Below are 21,304 nucleotides of genomic sequence, written 5' to 3'. Positions count from 1 at the left end.
TGCCCCTCAATGCCCGGGCCCCTTATATAGATTATACTTACCCCTTTCCGCTGCACCTGCGTTGCTCCTGATCTCCGTCGCACGGATCAAAACATCTGTTGACGAAGGGAGCAGCCAACAACGGGAACAAGCCTCCCTACCATCACCCGCAATGCTAGAGAGGCTCATCCCTGTCTCAGGTGATGCTAGCTGCTCTCATATAATCTGATACATTAGCACTGGAGTCTACGGATATTGAACTATTGGATTGATTTGGGCGTCACTCAATATCAGGCAACAACATAGACAAGTTGGATTGAATCAGAAATCTTTTATATATCACACTAAAATATTAACAACATGTTGCATAAATCAATACACATTATAGCACTGAGTCTCTAAAAGGGGCTATTTGGCCGTGACTGTTGTCAGATGTCCCCAAAAAACTATAGTCCAAAGACGAATGCAATAATAAATCCGCAGATTGTATAGCAAATTGTAGTCCAAAGACAAATGCAGTAATAAATTTCCAGTAGATGGAAATGCCATTGATAAATCCACAATTTATATAGCAGTCGGACTTATACTATATGCAGGGTACTTTACCACTCCTATGATCGGTCCGCTTGTACACTGGGATTTTTCAGTGCAGTGCTGTATTGTGAGCTGCAAGGACCTGTGGATCGAGTCCATACATAGAGTTCCCCACGCTCCTGGGTATTCGTTGTAGCGGTTTTACCGCTTTGACCTGCCAGGACCTGTTGTGGCGTCCCACGTGGTTTGCTGGGCGGTCACCAGACCTGAATCCAATTGAGCACATCTGAGACATCATGTCTCGCTCTATCCACCAACGTCACGTTGCACCACAGACTGTCCAGGAGTTGGCAGATGCTTTAGTCCAGGTCTGGGAGGAGATCCCTCAGGAGACCGTCCGCCACCTCATCAGGAGCATGCACAGGCGTTGTAGGGAGGTCATACAGGCACGTGGAGGCCACACACACTACTGAGCCTCATTTTGACTTGTTTTAAGGACATTACATCAAAGTTGGATCAGCCTGTAGTGTGTTTTTCCACTTTCATTTTGAGTGTGACTCCAAATCCAGGCCTCCATGGGTTGAAAAATTTGATTTCCATTTGTTTATTTTTGTGTGATTTTGTTGTCAGCACATTCAACTATGTAAAGAACAAAGTATTTCAGAAGAATATTTAATTAATTCAGATCTAGGATGTGTTATTTTTGTGTTCCCTTTATTTTTTTGAGCAGTGTATATGACATTTAGTTACTAATATGAATTGTCTTAAGAGAAATATATCGAAAATATGAAAAAATCGCATATGCGTTATTTACAAACCTTTGTAATTTATATAAGGTATTAAGAGAAATATATCGATGTTATAAAAGCAACATATCGAAAATATGAAGAAATCGCATATGCGTTATTTACAAGCTTCTATAATTTGTATAAGGTACTAGAGAAATATATCGAAAATATAAAGAAATCGCATATGCTTTTTCTATAAGTGTATATAATCCACACATGGCACTGAATTTAAACTGTCTTCAAAATAATTGATGCACGAGAATTTAAATTATGCATCCCAAAAACTGAAATCCACATCCATGTCTTCTGAATCCCTCACTGTCCCAGCATGCAATGTACCAATTAAAGATGATCTCAAAAAGGACGACACTCAGTCATCACTGTCTACACCACTGAGGAAGGGGTTCTTTCACCCGAAACGTGTATGGTAAATGACAGTGAGGGACGACTAAGAAGGAAAACATCTATAACTGCATATCCCAATTAAGACTCTAAAGAAATTTGAAAACCCCGCCTGGAATTGCAAATCACCTGACCGCCCAGCAAACCACGTGGGATGCCACAACAGGTCCTGGCAGGTCAAAGCGGTAAAACCGCTACAACGAATACCCAGGAGCGTGGGGAACTTTATGTATGGACTCGGTCCACAGGTCCTTGCAGCTCACAATAGAGCACTGCACTGAAAAATCCCGGTGTACAAGCGGACCGATCATAGGAGTGGTAAAGAACCCTGCATATAGTATAAATCTGACTGCTATATAAATTGTGGATTTATCAATGGCTTTTCAATCTATTGTGTTACGTACAGCTGCTATACAATCTGCGGATTTATTACTGCATTTGTCTTTGGACTATAGTTTTTTGGGGACATCTGACAACAGTCACGGCCAAATAGCCCCTTTTAAAGACTCAGTGCTATCGAATTTTAGCTATTTTATGGAATTTTTACATGTGTAATTTTTAATGTGTATTGATTTATGCAACATGTTGTTAATATTTGAGTGTGATATATAAAAAATTTCTGATTTAATCCAACTTGTCTATGTTGTTGCCTGATATTGAGTGACGCCCAACTCAATCCAATTTCTTTCACCTTATCAGCAATAGGGAGTGCTGTGGGGCAGTGCACCTTTTCCACTAGTGGAACACTGAGTGAGCCACCATTTTCGGATATTGAAGTATGTTCCTATGAAGCCCAGCCACAGGCAGGCTTCTCCATAGGAACTAATGTGCAGCAGTCTCGTGTCACTCAGGAGGACTGAGGCTGCTGCACACTACACCCGGCAACCCCTATACTTGACCACGGCATTTGAGGGGTTAATGGTGTGCGGATCGACATTAGTCCTGACCGCCCACGCATGCAGCCATAACTGTTTTTTCATTGACATGGCTATATAATGCCTGAGATTGCATTTTAGCGCTGTTTGAGGGAACATTTAAATTACTTTGCAATTTAAACACGATACATTGTTTTTACATTGCAAATATAGAAAAAGCGATTTTTGACATTGTTTCGATTTACTTTATTGTTTACACTGTACATATTTCACACTGAACAACTTGTCAAATGAGTGGTTTGCTTCGGTTACATGGATACCTTATATTACCATTAAGGAATTTAACTTGCATTAGCATACTTCTGTATACTAGTACATTCTGGTCTGTGTCTCTACGGCACAGGCTGTGGTGAGGGCACACTAGCAGGATTACTGTACTTACAGTCCTGTAATCCTTTCTAGGTTCTCAGGACTGACTGCAGAGGGCTACCCGGCCTCAGATTAGATCACAGGGATCCAATCAGAAGGGAAAATCAGATACTGTGGTCAATCCGGACCACAACATCTGAGTAAACTTTCCCTGGGGTCAGAACGGCTTCCTCGCACAGAGATTGGGGAATACATTTGTTTGTAGTGATAGGCTGGAACCTGAAAGAGGCTACCAGGACTATCATGTGTATATTCCAACATAGACTTGCAGGTGGCAGTGTTACATTAGAACAGGCATGCTCAACCTGTGGCCCTCCAGCTGTCGAAAAACTACAACACCCATCATTCCCGGACAGCCTACAGAAGGGCATGGTAGGAGTTGTAGTTTTACAACAGCTGGAGGGCCACAGGTTGAGCATCCCTGCATTAGAATATACTGAATTTCCCATATAATACTTTATTTACAGTAGTATGTGGGAGAAACAATGTAATGAAAATAATCTATCTATATATCAATCAAAAAATAAATAAATGCTGCAACGGAAAACAAAAATAAAAAGGGGCAATTTGCATTTTTTCATTGTTCACCTCCCCAAAAAAGTGATCAAAAAGTTATACACACTACAAAAAAGGTATCAATAAAAACTACACATCACCCTGCAAAATATGGCGATGCAAATAAAAAAAAAATACGTTTTTTTTTTTTCTTCAAGGTTAACCACTTCACATCCGGGCCACTTCCCCCCATTTCCCCCTGACAGAGCAATTTTTTGCAAATCTGACATGTGTCACTTTATGTGGTAATAACTTTAAAACACTTTTAATCATCCAGGCCATTCTGAGATTGTCACATATTGTACTTCATGACAGTGGTAAAATGGAGTAAAAAAAAAAAAGTAATTTTTAATTATAAAAAATACCCAAATTTACCTCAAATTTTAAAAAATTAGCAAATTTCTATTTCTCTACTTTTATAGTAGTAATACCTCAAAAAATAGTTATTACTTTACATTCCCCATATGTTTACTTCATGTTTGGATCATTTTGTAAATGCCATTTAATTTTTTGGGGACGTTAGAAGGCTTAGAAGTTTAGAAGCAAATCTTGAAATTTTTCTGAAAATTTCCCACCCACTTTTTAAAGGACCAGTTCAGTTCTGAAGTCACTTTGTGAGGCTTACATAATAGAAACCACCCAAAAAAGGCACCATTTTAGAAACTACACCCCTCAAGGTATTCAAAACTGATTTTTACAAACGTTGTTAACACTTTAGGTGTTCCACAAGAATTAATGGAAAATGGAGATGAAATTTCAGAATTTCACTTTTGACAGATTTTCCATTTTAATCATTTTTTTCTGCTAACAAAGCAAGGGTTAACAGCCAAACAAAACTCAATATTTATTGCCCTCATTCTGTAGTTTACAGAAACACCCCATATGTGGTCGTAAAACTGCTGTATGGCCACACGGCAGGGCGCAGTAGGATAGGAACGCCATATGGTTTTTGGAAGGCAGATTTTGAAGACCCCCTGATGCACCCCTGGAGTAGAAACTCCAAAAAAGTTAACCCATTTAAGAAACTACATCCCTCAAGGTATTCAAAAAACTGATTTTTACAAACGTTGTTAACACTTTAGGTGTTCCACAAGAATTAATGGAAAATAGAGATGAAATTTCTGAATTTCACTTTTTTGGCAAATTTTCCATTAGAATCCATTTTTCCAGTAACAAAGCAAGGGTTAACAGCCAAACAAAACTCAACTGATTCTGTAGTTTACAGAAACACCCCATATGTGGTCATAAACTGCTGTACGGGCACACGGCAGGGCACAGAAAGAAAGGAGCGCCATGTGGTTTTTGGAAGGCAGATTTTGCTGGGCTGGTTTTTTGACACAATGTCACATTTAAAGACCCCCTGATGCACCCCTAGAGTAGAAACTCCCAAAAAGTGACCCCATTTTGGAAACTACGGGATAAGGTGGCAGTTTTGTTGGTACTATTTTAGGGTACATATGATTTTTGGTTGCTCTAAATTACACTTTTTGCGAGGCAAGGTAACAAAATATAGCTGTTTTGGCACAGTTTTTACTTTGTTATTTACAATGTTCATCTGACAGGTTAGATTATGTGCTATTTTTATAGAGCAGGTGGTTATGGACGTGACAATACCAAATAGGACTACTTTTTTTGGTTGTTTGTTTCAGTTTTACATAATAAAGCATTTTTGAAAGCCATAGTTTTTATTTTTTATTTTTTGGGGCGATTGTAGGGGCTCATTATTTTAGGATGCATATGACTTTTTGATCGCTTGGTATTACACTTTTTGTGATGTAAGGTGACCAAAAAATGGCTTTTTTGACAAAGTTTTTTTTTTTTTACGGTGTTCATCTGAGGGGTTAGGTTATGTAATATTTTTATACAGCAGGTTCCGACGGACGCGGCGATCCCTATTATCTATACTTTTTATTTATCTAAGTTTTACACAATAACAGCATTTTTGAAACAAAAAAAAAAATTATATTTTAGTGTCTCCATATTCTGAGAGCTATAGTTATTTTTTTTTTGAGGGGGTGATTGTCTTAGGTAGGGGCTCATTTTTTGCGGGATGAGTTGACTGTTCGATCGGTACTATTTTGTGGGGCATACGCCTTTTTGATCGCTTGGTGTTGCACTTTTAGTGATGTAAGGTGACAAAGTGTTTTTTTTTAGCACAGTATTTCTTTTTTGACGGTGTTCACCTGAGGGGTTAGGTCATGTGATATTTCTATACAGCCGGTTGTTACGGAGGTGGCAATACCTAATAGGTCTACTTTCTTTTATTTATTTACGTTTTACATAATATTTTTGAAACAAAGAAATATATAAATAAAAAAATATATATGTCCACTTTTTATTTTTTGTTCACTTTAACACAATAACAACATTTTTGAAACAAAAAATTATGTTTTAATGTTTCCATGTTCTGAGAGCTATAGTTTGTTTTTTATTTTTTGACCGATTTTCTTACGTAGGGGCTCATTTTTTGCGGGATGAGGCGACTGCTTTATTGGTACCATTTTGTGGGACATACACCTTTTTGATCACTTTGTGTTGCACTTTTTGTGATGTAAGGTGACAAAAATTGCTTTTTTGACACAGTTTATCGGACAGGGTGGATCATGTGATATACCAAATATGTCTATTTTATAAATGTTTTCCTATTTTTTTAATGACTTAATTGGGGAATTTTTTTACATTTCTTTACATGTGAACTTTTTTTTATTTTTTTATAAAACATTTTTTGAAAAATTTTATTTTTACACTTTGTGTCGCCCATAAGGTCATACAAGACCTCTGGGGGACATTTGACCTCATTTTTTTTTTACTATTGATTTCTCCTGTAACTGGGGCTGACATAGTAGCCCCAGTTACAGGGGAAATACACCCCCCAAAGAGGCCTCAGTGCAGAGCTGATCGTGGTCTATGCACAGGGGCCGGAACAGGACGCGCATAGCGCTTAAATGCAGCGATCTAGAAGGCAGGGACACCTGGGAACTGTCCCTGCCTTCTCTCTGGGTTGCCCTGCTGTCACTGACAGCGGGCAACCCGCTTTGCAGCTGCACGATTAGCGTGCAGCTGCGATCTCTGAATGGAGGACGTTTATATCCTATGGGCGGATATGAAGTGGTTAAAAACACAAGAGAAAGTATATCAATGTGATATTGTTGTAATCGTACTGACCTGGAGAATGAAGGGAACAGGTCAGTTTCACTGAATAGGGAACATCGTCAAAATAAAACTTTTTAAACTATGGCACAATCGCTTTTTTTTTTTTTTTTAATTCCACTGCATATAAAATTTTTTCTAGCTTCCCACCACATCATAAGCAATATTAAACTTTGACATTGGAAAGTGAAAGTTGTCCCACAAAAAACAAGACCACGTATGACTATATGAACAGAGAAATAAATAAAAAAATTAAAAAAAGTTATGGCTCCAGGAAGGTAGGGAGTAAAATTTTTTTTTTAATGAAACCGCAAAAACCTTTCTGGTATTTTTTCCCTCATAGAAATCCATTGTTTTTGTGTGTTGGTGTTTTTACTTTTTTTCAAACCTTTCAGGACAGGGCCATTTTCTGTTTTCATTTTTTTAGTCCCAGCTACGGATCGACAGATATTGATTTTTTAGGGCCGATACCGATAATTTGTGAACTTTCAGGCCAATAGCCGATAATTTATACCGATATTCTGTGAAATATCATTTTTGAAAAAAAATTAAAATTCCTACACACATCTGCTGAAAATGAATATTTTTATTGTTAATGTGTATTTTTTTTTTGTAAATCTTTCTTTTTTATTTATACTTAATATTTTGGTGTTTATTTTTTTACTAACTTTTAGCCCCCTTAGGGACTAGAACCCTTGTTCTATTCACCCTGATAGATCTCTATCAGGGTTAATAGGATCTCACACTGTCCCTGCTGCTCTGTGCTTTGTGCACACAGCAGCATGGAGCTTTATCATGGCAGCCAGGGCTTCAATAGCGTCCTGGCTGCCATGGTAACTGATCGGAGCCCCAGGCTTACACTGCTGGGGCTCCGATCGGAGGAGGAGGGGAGAGGGGACCCTGTGGCCACTGCCACCAATGATTAAAACTGGGGGGGGCTTGGGTGGGGGGCGCACTGCGCCACCAATGTTTTTAATACGGGGGTGGGGGGCGCAGAATCACATAGCTGGCTCCCGACCTCTATGAGCGGTAGCTGCGATCCGGGGCACCTAAGGGGTTAACTACCGCAGATCGCAGCTACCACTCATAGAGGTCGGGAGCCGGCTATGTAATTCTGCAGCCAGCTCCCGCCTCCTGTTCAATTTGAATGAATGAGTAAGTCAACATCATTGGTGGCGCAGTGGCCACAGCCCCTCCCCTCCTCTTGTCTTCTCTCCTCTCATTGGCGGCAGCGCAGCAGCATCACAGGGGGAGGGAGACACTGCTTCCTTCTCCCCTGTGCTGCTGAGGGAACATGGAGTGCGCTGAGAGCAGCGCGATCTGTGTTCCCCATACGTTATCGGAATATCGGCAAAATAGATGCCGATACCGATAATTGTCAAAATCCTGAATATCGGCCGATAATATCGGTAAAACCGATAATCGGTCGATCCCTAGTCCCAGCAATAACTTTAATCTTCCATTCACATATGAGGTCTTGCTTTTTGCGGGACAAGTTGCACTTTAATTTACTGCTTAATACAATGTAGTGGAGAGCTGGAAAAAAAATTCAAATGGGATAAAACCACAATTCTGCTGCAGTTTTATGGGTTTTGTTTTTACAGCGTTTCCTATGTGGTAAAAGTGACCTATTAACACTGTATTAATTAGGACCCATTAATACCATATAACTGACCTATTAACTGACATATTAAGTCCCTCATAAACTTTTAAATTTTTTGTCTATGGAGCAGTGTGAGCAGTGCTCCAGACTAAAAAAAATACCTAGTAGCCATTGGCTCCTGAACTGAAAAATTTCGGAGCCAAATAAAATTTTTAGTCGCCAAATCGAAACAGAATCAAAATTTTGGGATCGTGAACACGCTACACCGATCAGATCGGCGTAGGGTTGTTTCGATACCAAAATTAATATTCGCTTTCGTCACCATAAAAAAGTATTGCGATACTTAATACCACGCGGGAAAAAAAACAAAAAACACCAAAAATAGCAGCGTGCATTTCGCATTTTATGAAACGTTCGGCCCATAATAGAACAGTCCTATCCTATTTTTTGGGGTGACAAGGTGACAAAAAAATGGCGAATCGCATGGTTTTTATTTATTTCTGTTACGGCGCTCACCGCATAGATATTTTTTAATAATTTAATAGTTTACACTTAATAGTCTGGACACAGCGCTATGTAATATGTTTATCTATTTATTGTGGGGGGGATTTAAACCTAATATTTTAGGGTACTTTCACACTAGCGTTTTTCTTCTCCGGCAGAGTTCCATCACAGGGGCTCTATACCGGAAAAGAACTGATCAGGCATATCCCCATGCATTCTGAATGGAGAGCATTCCATTCAGGATGCATCAGGATGTCTTCAGTTCAGTCATTTTGACTGATCAGGCAAAAGATAAAACCGTAGCATGCTACGGTTTTATCTCCGGCGAAAAAAACTGAAGACTTGCCTGAATGCCGGATCCGGCATTTTTCCCTATAGGAATGTATTAGTGCCGGATCCGGCATTCAAAATGTGTAAAAAGATACAAGACGGATCCGTCTGTCCGCATGACAAGCGGAGAGACGGATTCGTTCTTGCAATGCATTTGTGAGATGGATCCGCATCCGGATGCGTCTCACAAATGCTTTCAAGTCACATCCAGATCGGCGGATCCGGCAGGTAGTTCTGACGACGGAACTGCTTGCCAGATCACACTGCCGCAAGTGTGAAAGTAGCCTTAGTGTTTTTTGTTTTTTTTTCTACTTCCTATTAGCCCCCTTAGGGGCTGGAACCCTTGTCCTATTCACCCTTAGGCCCCTTTCACACGGGCTGAGATTTCCACGAGGGTGCAATGTGTGAGGTGAACGCATTGCACCCGCACTGAATCCGGACCCATTCATTTCTATGGGGCTGTGCACATGAGCGGTGATTTTCACGCATCACTTGTGCGTTGCGTGAAAATTGCAGCATGCTCTATATTGTGCGTTTTTCAAGCAATGCAGGCCCCATAGAAGTGAATGGGGCTGCGTGAAAATCGCAAGCATCTGCAAATGCGGATGCGGTGTGATTTTCACGCATGGTTGCTAGGATGAAAGTCTATTCACTGTATTATTTTCCCTTATAACATGGTTATAAGAGAAAATCATAGCATTCTTTAATACAGAATGCTTAGTAGAAGGTCAATTGAGGGTTAAAATAATTTAAAAAAAATATAAAAAATAATGAACTCACCTTCTCCAATTGATCGCATAGCTGCCGGTCTCCTGTTCTTTCTTCAGGACCTGTGGTGACATCACTGTGCTCATCACATGATACATCACATGATCCATCACTATGGTAATGGACCATGTGATTATTATTATTATTTTTTTTTTAACCCTCATTGGCACTGCGCCACCAATGTTTATTATACTGGGGTGTTGGGGGCGCACTGCGCCACCAATGAAGATAACTGACCTGTTGATACAAATACAGGAGGCGGGTGCTGGAATCAAATAGCCGGCACCCGACCTCTATGACAGGGAGCTGCGATCCGCTGCAATTAACCCCTCAGGTACCGCACCCGCCTCCTGTATTTGTATTAACAGGTCAGTTATCTTCATTGGTGGCGCAGTGGCCACAGCCTCTCCCCTCCTCCTCCCGTCTCTCTTCTTATTGGCGACGGCAGCAGCACAGGGGAGAGAAAAACTCCTTCTCCACTGCGCTGCTGAGAAGAACATTGGCGGCGGGGCAGAGATCTATCATCTCCTGTGCCCCGGCGCTGTATTCAACTGCAGTGCTACAGCGGGGGGTCTGGTCGCAAATGGCGACAAGACTAAAAAGTCTTGTCGCCATTTGTAAATTCTAAGTCGCATTGGCGACCATTTTGGTCGCCATCTGGAGCCCTGGTGAGGGCTCATTTTTTTCCGGATTTACTGTAAGAACTGTAAATCTGTGGAATAGTCCCCACAGGTGCTGGTCACAGTAGGAATAGTATGCACAAATGCATGTTACAAATTCCTATTCTTGTCCGCAAAAAGGACAAGAATAAGACGTTCTTTTTTCTTTCCGGGGCTGCAGAATGGATATATATTAGACATACATTAAAATGAATGGTAGAAAAAAAATGCAGATCGGATGCGGACTGAAATTATGGTCCTGTGCATGAGGTCTAAAAGGGAACTAGTCACGTTGAACATGGAGAAAAGCTGCAGGCTACAGAGCAGGAGCAGCTGAGCAGACCGATATATAGTTTTATGGGGAAAAAAGTGATTTCCATCAGTGATTGTGAGCCAAAACCAGGTGCAGCTCTAAACAGAACAGGCGCAGATCTTTCCCTTATACCTGTGGAGGCTCCAATCCTGGTTTTGGCTCAAAATCACTGACCAAAACACTGATGTGTGAATAAGGCTTTACTGAATCTTTTCCTACAAAACTATCAGTCTGCTCAGTTCCTCCTGCTCCATAAAATGCTGCATTTTCATGGTGACCAGTCTTCTTTATGAACAACATATAGCTGACTAACAAACCTAAAGAAATTGTGAGCCTCTGCTAAAAATGCATACTACTAATACCATGATTAGCATCTGAGAACAGCTATGGAAAGGAAGAGATAAATGCTTATTGTTATGTTCTGGTAGTCATTAATTCCGCGCTTACCTGAGTCCATGGCACATGGGAAGTGATAGCAGCAGACACAACCCTTATTGAAGCAGCCTAGGGTGGCTCCAGGCTCCTGGCAGTGAGCACAAATCTAGGCAAGAAACCATAGTTATCATAAGTTAACAGTAAATACATCTGGCTGCTGTGCCAACTCAGCAGAAGCCAGCAGCGTCAACAATTCCCAAACATTGTGTGCCACACGCATTAGATCCCAATAAACTGACAAACTGGTCAACCCCACTTCAAGACTTTAGTATCCCTCTTTTTTTAGAGGGAATATGTCTCCAGGTTTATGCTGTCCTGTCTGAGGGCAGCATAAAGTAAAACCCTGATTTCAGCTCTCGGTCACCATGTTTTTTTTGTGTGTAGTGGTTTTCATAAAATCACTGCTTATCAATAGCAGCGGGAGCCAAGTGCAAGAGTCCTCACATTCCTGAGTGGCAGACTCTCCAGGTGGGCAGCCGCAATTCACAAATATCGACTCAAGAGCTTGCGCTCATCACTGGGCTCGGCTCTGGAATCAGCTCTATGGCAATTTTATGAAAACTACTGCAAGAAAAAAGTAAATGATTGGAATTGAGGTTTCTGTCATGGAGCAGCATAACCCTGGCACAAGACTACAATTACCAAATCATTTGTTTTTAGTGAAAAGTTAAGGAAGGATCCCGGAGACAGATAAAGTCCTCTTTCAGCTCTTCTTTATTAGTTATAAGCAGTAGACAGACATAACCATCAGATACACGGCAAGATTGACGCGTTTCGGGTGAGTACCCTTAGTCGTAACTCAATGGTAGTTTAGCAGTCTAAGGGTCCATTCACACATCCGTAATTCGGGTCCGCATTCGTTCCGCAATTTGCGGACCCATTCACTTTCAATGGGGCTGGAAAGGATGCAAATCCATATTTCCTGGATCCGCATCCGTTTTTTCGGGATCCGCAATTTCGTTCCTGGAAAAAATAGAACATGTCCTATTCTTGTCCGCAATTGCGGACCAGAAAAGGCATTTTCTATTATAGTGTCTGTGATGTGCGGATCCGCAAATTGCGGATCGCACATTGCAGGTGTCCGTGTTTTGCGGATCCGCAAAACACTTACGGACGTGTGAATGGACCCTAAAGTTTATACCTGCTGCTGGAAATCAAATACGTGCACTGACTTAACCCCTTAGTAACCAAAATACACCTTTTATGACAGTCACTAGGGGGCCTTAAAGGGGTTGTCTCAGCATTTATCATGTAGAAAAAGTTAATAGAAGCCACTTACTAATGTATTGTGATTTTCCATATTGCTTCCTTTACTGGCTGGATTCATTTTTCTATCACTTTATACATTGCTTGTTCCCATGGTTATGACGACCCTTCAATTCTTCAGCAGTGGTTGTGCTTGCACAATATAGGAAAAAGACCGGGCCCTCTCTGGTGGCTGGGACCGCTCATAGTCCAGCACCTCTCTCTCTAATGTGCAACAGCGACCACAGTTGCTGGATTGAAGGTTGGTCATAACCATGGAAACGAGCAGTGTATAATGTGATGGAAAATATAATCCAGCCAGCAAAGCAAGCAATATGGACAACAACAATGCATTAGTAAGTGCCTTGTAATTAACTTTCTCTATATGATAAATGAAATTTGCTGAAGTGACACAACCCCTTTAACCCCTCAAAGACCAGGCCTATTTTCATTTTGGATTTTTCCTCCCCATGATCCAATAACCGTAACTTTTTTTTTTTTCCGTTCACATAACTATATGCGGGCTTACTTTTTGCAGGACACTATGCATTTTATAATGCTACCATTTAATTTACCAATGGGGAAATAAAATTCAAAAATTCTGTGTGTGGTAAAATAAAAAAAAATTAAAAATTCTGCCAGTTTTTTGGGTTTTGACATCACAGAGTTCACTGTGTGCTAAAAACCTGACGTCTTCATTCTGCGGCTCAATAGGAATGCGGCGATACCAAACTTGTATATATTTTTTTTTTTTACCACTTAAAAAAATAAAATAAAAAAATATATAATAATTTGAAAAAAAATAAAAATTGGTCTTTGCATTGCCATATTCCGACAGCCATAACTGTATGAGGGCTTGTTTTTTTAAGTAAACAATTTTTATTGGTACCATTTTTGTGGTATGTACGACTTTTTCACAGTTGGCCAAAAATACAGAATCGCGTGTTTTCCATTTTATTCCCGTTACGGCGTTCACTGCACAAGAATAATTTTTTATTTATTTTAATAGTTCAGACATTTTCGGACGCGGCGATACCCAATATGTATTTTTTTGTGTATTTTATATGTAAAATTGGGAAAGGGGAGTGTTTTAAACTTGAAAATAGTTATATTTTTTATTTTATTATTATCAGCCCCCATAGGGTGCTACAACATGGGATATTTTGATCCCCTCTCTATTAGGCCCCTTTCACACGGGCGAGAATTCCACGCGGGTGCAATGCGTGAGGTGAACGCATTGCACCCGCACTGAATCCGGACCCATTCACTTCAATGGGGTTGTGCAGATGAGCAGTGATTTAACGCATCACTTGTGCGTTGCGTGAAAATCGCAGCATGTTCTATATTCTGCATTTTTCAGACAACGCAGGCCCCATAGAAATGAATGGGGCTGCGTGAAAATCGCATAGCATCCGTAAGCAGGTGCGGATGCAAAGCGATTTTCACGCATGGTTGCTAGGAGATGATGTTAGTAAATTGATTAAAGTCAATCAACTGTGTTATTTTCCCTTATAACATGGTTATAAAGGAAAATAATAGCATTCTTAGTACAGAATGCTTAGTAAAATGTTGCTTGAGGTGTTAAAAACAAAAAAAATTAACTCACCTCATCCACTTGATCGTGCAGCCGGTATCGTCTTCTTTCTTTCTTCTTCGAGGACCTGCAAAAGGACCTTTGGTGACGTCAGTGCAGGTCCTGCTGAATGAATATACACTGCTCAAAAAAATAAAGGGAACACTTAAACAACACAATGTAACTTCAAGTCAATCACACTTCTGTGAAATCAAACTGTCCACTTAGGAAGCAACACTGAGTGACAATCAATTTCACATGCTGTTGTGCAAATGGGATAGACAACAGGTGGAAATTATAGGCAATTAGCAAGACACCCCCAATAAAGGAGTGGTTCTGCAGGCCACTTCTCAGTTCCTATGCTTCCTGGCTGATGTTTTGGTCACTTTTGAATGCTGGCGGTGCTTTCACTCTGGTGGTAGCATGAGACGGAGTCTACAACCCACACAAGTGGCTCAGGTAGTGCAGCTTATCCAGGATGGCACATCAATGCGAGCTGTGGCAAGAAGGTTTGCTGTGTCTGTCAGCGTAGTGTCCAGAGCATGGAGGCGCTACCAGGAGACAGGCCAGTACATCAGGAGACGTGGAGGAGGCCGTAGGAGGGCAACAACCCAGCAGCAGGACCGCTACCTCCGCCTTTGTGCAAGAAGGAACAGGAGGAGCACTGCCAGAGCCCTGCAAAATGACCTCCAGCAGGCCACAAATGTGCATGTGTCTGCTCAAACGGTCAGAAACAGACTCCATGAGGGTGATATGAGGGCCCGACGTCCACAGGTGGGGGTTGTGCTTACAGCCCAACACCGTACATGACGTTTGGCATTTGCCAGAGAACACCAAGATTGGCAAATTCGCCACTGGCGCCCTGTGCTCTTCACAGATGAAAGCAGGTTCACACTGAGCACATGTGACAGAGTCTTGAGACGCCGTGGAGAACGTTCTGCTGCCTGCAACATCCTCCAGCATGACAGGTTTGGCATTGGGTCAGTAATGGTGTGGGGTGGCATTTCTTTGGAGGGCCGTACAGCCCTCCATGTGCTCGCCAGAGGTAGCCTGACTGCCATTAGGTACCGAGATGAGATCCTCAGACCCCTTGTGAGACCATATGCTGGTGCGATTGGCTCTGGGTTCCTCCTAATGCAAGAAAATGCTAGACCTCATGTGGCTGGAGTGTGTCAGCAGTTCCTGCAAGACGAAGGCATTGATGTTATGGACTGGCCCGCCCGTTCCCCAGACCTGAATCCAATTGAGCACATCTGGGACATCATGTCTCGCGCTATCCACCAACGTCACGTTGCACCACAGACTGTCCAGGAGTTGGCAGATACTTTAGTCCAGGTCTGGGAGGAGATCCCTCAGGAGACCGTCCGCCACCTCATCAGGAGCATGCATAGGCGTTGTAGGGAGGTCATACAGGCACGTGGAGGCCACACACACTACTGAACCTCATTTAGACTTGTTTTAAGGACATTACATCAAAGTTGGATCAGCCTGTAGTGTGTTTTTCCACTTTAGTTTTGAGTGTGACTCCAAATCCAGACCTCCATGGGTTGAAAAATTTGATTTCCATTTTTTTATTTTTGTGTGATTTTGTTGTCAGCACATTGAACTATGTAAAGAACAAAGTATTTCAGAAGAATATTTAATTAATTCAGATCTAGGATGTGTTATTTTTGTGTTCCCTTAATTTTTTTGAGCAGTGTAGAAGATTTATCTTCATTCAGCAGGAACTGCGCTGACGTCACCGCGCTCACCACGTGGTGAGCGCGATTATGTCATCAAAGGTTCTTTTGCAGATCCTCAAAAAAGAAGAAAGAAGACTATGCCGGCTGCGCCATCAAATGGATGAGGCGAGTTAATTTTTTTAACCCCTCAAGCAACATTTCACTAAGCATTCTGTATTAAGAATGCTATTATTTTCCCTTATAACCATGTTATAAGGGAAAATAATAACATCTACACAACACCAAACTTCAGTGAAGTAGTTTGGGTCTGGGTACCACATTCAGTTTTTTATCATGCGCGTGCAAAACGCATTACACCCGCGCGATAAAAACTGAACAATGCAGCGCAATGGCAGTCAAAACTTTTTGGTTTCCTGCAATGCACCCGGAGCAAATCCGGGACGCCCATCTGAAAGAGGCCTTAGGGTGAATAAGATTTTTACACTCTCCATTCTGAGCTATGCCCTATGCATAGCGCAGTATGAAGAAAGCCATGGCAGGCCTGGAGCGCTTCAGCAGCGTCCATGCTGCCATGGCAACTGATCAGAGCCCCACAATTTCAATGCGGGGGTTCCGATTGGAAGGCAGAGGGAGCCACATCCTTCTGTCTTCACTCACAGGTGCAGTGATCTGCGTTGATCACGGAGCCTAAGGGGTCAAATGTCAGTGCGGGTGGGTGCCAGCTGTATCATACAGCCTGCACCCACCGTGTATGAAGTGGGCCCTCTGCAGAGGTCTGCTCCATACAACCCCTCACAAATTATCACATACATGTACATACATGTACGTGATAATGAGTGAAGGGGTTAAAGAAGCACTCCCACAAAAAGGTTCTCTGACCTGATAGAAAGGTACATGATGTAAACTGTAGTGAATGTAATCTTCTTACCAGTGAATGGTTTTGTGATTTATAACCTCTCTTCTGATCCTCAGCTGTATCATGTGACCAGCACTCTGATCTCCAACTGACACTAGGGTTGGGCGATATCAAAAATATTCAGACGATAACAGCACCTGAGGGGTTAATTGTGCGGATCACAGCCCCCTGTAAGAGATCGGGTGCTGCCAGGCAGCAGTTATGTACACAGTTCTTAGTATATTCTAACTTGAAGCGTCCCCATCACCATGGGAACGCCTCGGTGTTATAATATACTGTCGGATCTGAGTTTTCACGATGTGAAAACTCAATTCTGAAAAAGCTCTATGCAGACGGATCTGCGGATCCGTCTGTTCGAAAGTAGCCTACGGACACGGATGACAATCTTGTGTGCATCCGTGTTCTTTCACGAACCCATTGACTTGAACTGTTGTCCGTCAAAAAAATAGGACAGGTCATATTTTTTTTGATGGACAGGAAACACGGATCACGGACGCGGATGAACAACGGTGCATTTTCCGAGTTTTCAACGGACCCATTGAAAGTCAACGGGTCCTCAGAAAATCACGGAAAACTGAACAACGGACACGGATGCACACAAAGGTCGTGTGCATGAGGCCTAATTGTAACTGATTCTGGAATATCATGTTATTAGTAACTACTAGGGCTGCACGATATATCGCAAAAATAATCGCATCGCGATAATCGCCAAATGCGATATGGCGATTCGGCCGACCCGAAAATGCCGCGATTATATATGAAGGGGCCCCTATTGATAAAATGTCCTCTCTCCTATTGATAAAATGGCCAGCCTCTGTACTTACTTTCATGATGAATGCACTGCAGCGCCACACACAGATCCCCCACATAACAGCGCCACCCACAGATCCCCCACATAACAGCGCCCTCCACAGATCCCCCACATAACAGCGCCCTCCACAGATCCCCCACATAACAGCGCCCTCCACAGATCCCCCACATAACAGCGCCCTCCACAGATCCCCCACATAACAGCGCCCTCCACTGATCCCCCACATAACAGCGCCCTCCACTGATCCCCCACATAACAGCGTCCTCCACAGATCCCCCACATAACAGCGTCCTCCACAGATCCCCCACATAACAGCGTCCTCCACAGATCCCTCACATAACAGCGCCATCCACAGATCCCCCACATAACAGCGCCATCCACAGATCCCCCACATAACAGCGTCCTCCACAGATCCCCCATAACAGTGCATCATCCACAGATCCCCCATAACAGTGCCATACCCAGCCGCGTCAGCGGCTCATATGGGAGAATCCAAGAAAATAGACCTCTAGCACAATTCCCTTAAAATATCGCATCGCATATCGTTATCTTTAGGGCCCTAATCGCAATCGCACAAAATTCCCATATCGTGCAGCCCTAGTAACTACATACCGTATTTTTCGCCCTATAAGACGCACTTTCCCCCCCCCCCCCAAAAGTGTGTCTTATGGGGCGAATGCTGCATTTTGCAGAATTTTCAATAATGCACCCGCGATGCCGCGCGACGGGTGTGTCAGCTGTGGGGGAGGAGGGGCTGGGGGCCGATATCTGCTTTTATTATGACAGCGGGGCCCGTGCAGTGACTGTATTCTACTACATGGGCCCCGCTCACTGTATATTATCGTATCTGTAATAGTTAATTGTTATATATATATATAATCGGGTAATCAGCGCCTGTATACTTACAACTACAAGCGCTCGGTAGCAGAGAGGAGGGAGGAGGCAGGCCGGGAGCTGGCAGCGTGAGTCACTACGTCACACGCCGCCCACTTTATGAATGAAGCAGGCAGCGTGGGCGCATGACGTAGTGACTCACGCTGCCAGGGCCCGTCCTACCGGCCTGCCTTCTCCCTGCTACCGAGCGCTTGTAAGTATACAGGCGCTGATTACCCGATTATATACATAACAATTAACTATTACAGATACGATAATATACAGTGAGCGGGGCCCGTATAGTAGAATACAGTCACTGCACGGGCCCCGCTGTCATTATAAAAGCAGATGCGACCCCCACCCCCTGTATTGAGGGTCATTCACACTACAGGGACACTGTTATGGAGGGGATCTGTGGATGACACATAGCATAAGATGCTATATATGTGTCACCCACAGATCCCCCATAACAGTGCGTCACCCACAGATCCCCCATAACAGTGCGTCACCCACAGATCCCCCATAACAGTGCGCCATCCACAGACCACAATTAGTTCAAAACCCACCAAAAGCACACCTTTTGGTTCAAATTTTTTTTTTTCTTATTTTCCTCCTCAAAAACCTAGGTGCGTCTTATGAAATACGGTATATGAAAATTAAAATTATGGTCTAAATGTGACAGTTATTCTTTAAAAAAAGAAAAACTGCTACAAGAGGACATAGGTTTAAATTAGAGGGGCAAAGGTTTAAAAGTAATATCAGGAAGTATTACTTTACTGAGAGAGTAGTGGATGCATGGAATAGCCTTCCTGCAGAAGTGGTAGCTGCAAATACAGTGGAGGAGTTTAAGCATGCATGGGATAGGCATAAGGCCATCCTTCATATAAGATAGGGCCAGGGGCTATCCATATTATTCAGTATATTGGGCAGACTAGATGGGCCAAATGGTTCTTATCTGCCGACACATTCTATATTTCTATATGTGTAATGTTTTTGGTAAATAAATTCCATTAATCCATTCACAATGTCATGCCCTTCCAGAGGTTTTTGTAAGATTATTGGGCAGTTTCTCTGCCTACAAGATATTATCACAGATGCTTGGTTTATTTTTGCAGTTCTCAAAACTGAATTTGACTCAGCAGAGATCACATGCCTCTTCTTCACAGCAAAAATGTTATAACATGAACAGAGTTGAGAAAAAGACCTTAATCCTAACTTCTACAAACCTATGAATGCAGAATCAACCTAATCAAACTAATATGAAAAGTTGTTATTCTAAAAATCTTCATCTACTTGCATACTATAAGTTATACCAGCAAGAATTAGTCTATTTAGAAAACTCTGATTTTAATCAAGCCTTACTGACTAGTGATTTAAATCATGATTTAAATCAAATCCACCCTGCATATAACCAAACGACTGACACAAAATAGGGAACTAATTATGATAATTGATTCTGCTGTCAGTTTGCATCTTTAAAGAATAAGGAGCTATAGTTTGAAAAAATAAAAAAAATTGTACAGTTTCCCCCAAATAAAACCAAACTATTTACAAAGCCCTATGTGTCACGTAAAAAATGTAGCTAAAAATTATTTTGGTAGTCCAACAAATAAAAGGTAATAACCAGTGAGCGTCATCTTCTGCAGTGAGGGAAAGTAACGATTTATGAATAGGATGGAATAGATGGAAGGAAATGTCGCCACTTGTGTTTTTCCTGTAAAAGTAATTTTTTAACAAGTTCCTGAAATAGAAGATTTATACTTACTCGCTCCACACAGCTCCGGTCCTCCGCACTGCCCCTGCTGCCTCCTTCTTCCGGTCAACTTGCCGTGCATGAGCATTGTCACATACACCGTTCCAGTCAATGATTGGCTTTAGCGCTGACACACTGCTTGTGGCCACATCACCGCTGAAGCCAATGTCCATGCACTGCCAGGTGGAAAATGGAGGCAGCGTGGACAGTACTGAGGACCAGTGCGGCAAAGAGCAGGTATGTATAACTCTTCAGTTTCAGGGGCTATGCTGATTTGTTTAACTTGTCTTGAAGGAGTGGCACCTTCATTTGTGAATACGCTCCTACCTTTGGAGTAGTATTCATGTGCACTTTTGCCCAGGGCTGTGGAGTCTGAGTCGGAGGCAATTTTGGGTACCTGGAGTCGGAGTCGGCAAAAAATTAACCGACTCCGACTCCTACTAGATTTAAATTGGAATAAAAAAAAATTAAGAAAGCAAGTTTGAATGTCCCAATTCACAAAAAGTTATAATTAATTACCGTATTTTATGGGGGCATCTGTGGGTGGCACTGTTATGGGGGCATCTGTGGGTGGCACTGTTATGGGGGCATCTGTGGGTGGCACTGTTATGGGGGCATCTGTGGGTGGCACTGTTATGGGGGCATCTGTGGGTGGCACTGTTATGGGGGCATCTGTGGGTGGCACTGTTATGGGGGCATCTGTGGGTGGCACTGTTATGGGGGCATCTGTGGGTGGCACTGTTATGGGGGCATCTGTGGGTGGCACTGTTATGGGGGCATCTGTGGGTGGCACTTTTATGGGGGCATCTGTGGGTGGCACTTATATAGCATCTTATCTTATGTGTCATCCACAGATCCCCCCCCCCCCCCCCCCCCCCATAACAGTGTCCCTGTGTAGTAAATGGGGGCCGGCATCTGTTTCTGTAATGGCAGCGGGGCCCAGTGCCTGCTTCATTCATAAAGTGGGCGGAGCAGGCGCGTGACGTAGTGAGCTACTCTACGAGCGCCCACCCGGCCTCCTGACTGCCAAGAAGTTAGTAGTAAGTAGTACAGCGCTAGATTTAAGATGATTGGAATACTTTAACAATACCCACAAGTTAGATATGATTACCGTATACTACAGTGAG

The 21,304-nt window shown here is 42.5% G+C and overlaps 1 protein-coding gene across 3 annotated transcripts in view; it reads right to left on the bottom strand.

Moving 5' to 3' along the window:
* The window catches only part of TCF20 (transcription factor 20), a 293,407-nt gene that overhangs the window by 77,679 nt on the left and 194,424 nt on the right, over positions 1-21,304 (bottom strand). For all 3 annotated transcript variants that reach the window (XM_040408691.1, XM_040408692.1, XM_040408690.1), the window contains exon 3: positions 11,337-11,430. In XM_040408691.1, coding sequence (XP_040264625.1) covers positions 11,337-11,430 — 94 coding nt within the window. The remainder of the gene's footprint in view (positions 1-11,336; positions 11,431-21,304) is intronic.

The sequence above is a fragment of the Bufo bufo genome, chromosome 9 (assembly GCF_905171765.1).
Source record: "Bufo bufo chromosome 9, aBufBuf1.1, whole genome shotgun sequence".
Taxonomy (NCBI): domain Eukaryota; kingdom Metazoa; phylum Chordata; class Amphibia; order Anura; family Bufonidae; genus Bufo; species Bufo bufo.
Note: the sequence above shows the minus strand (reverse complement) of the source record. Positions and strands in the feature narration are given on the sequence as shown.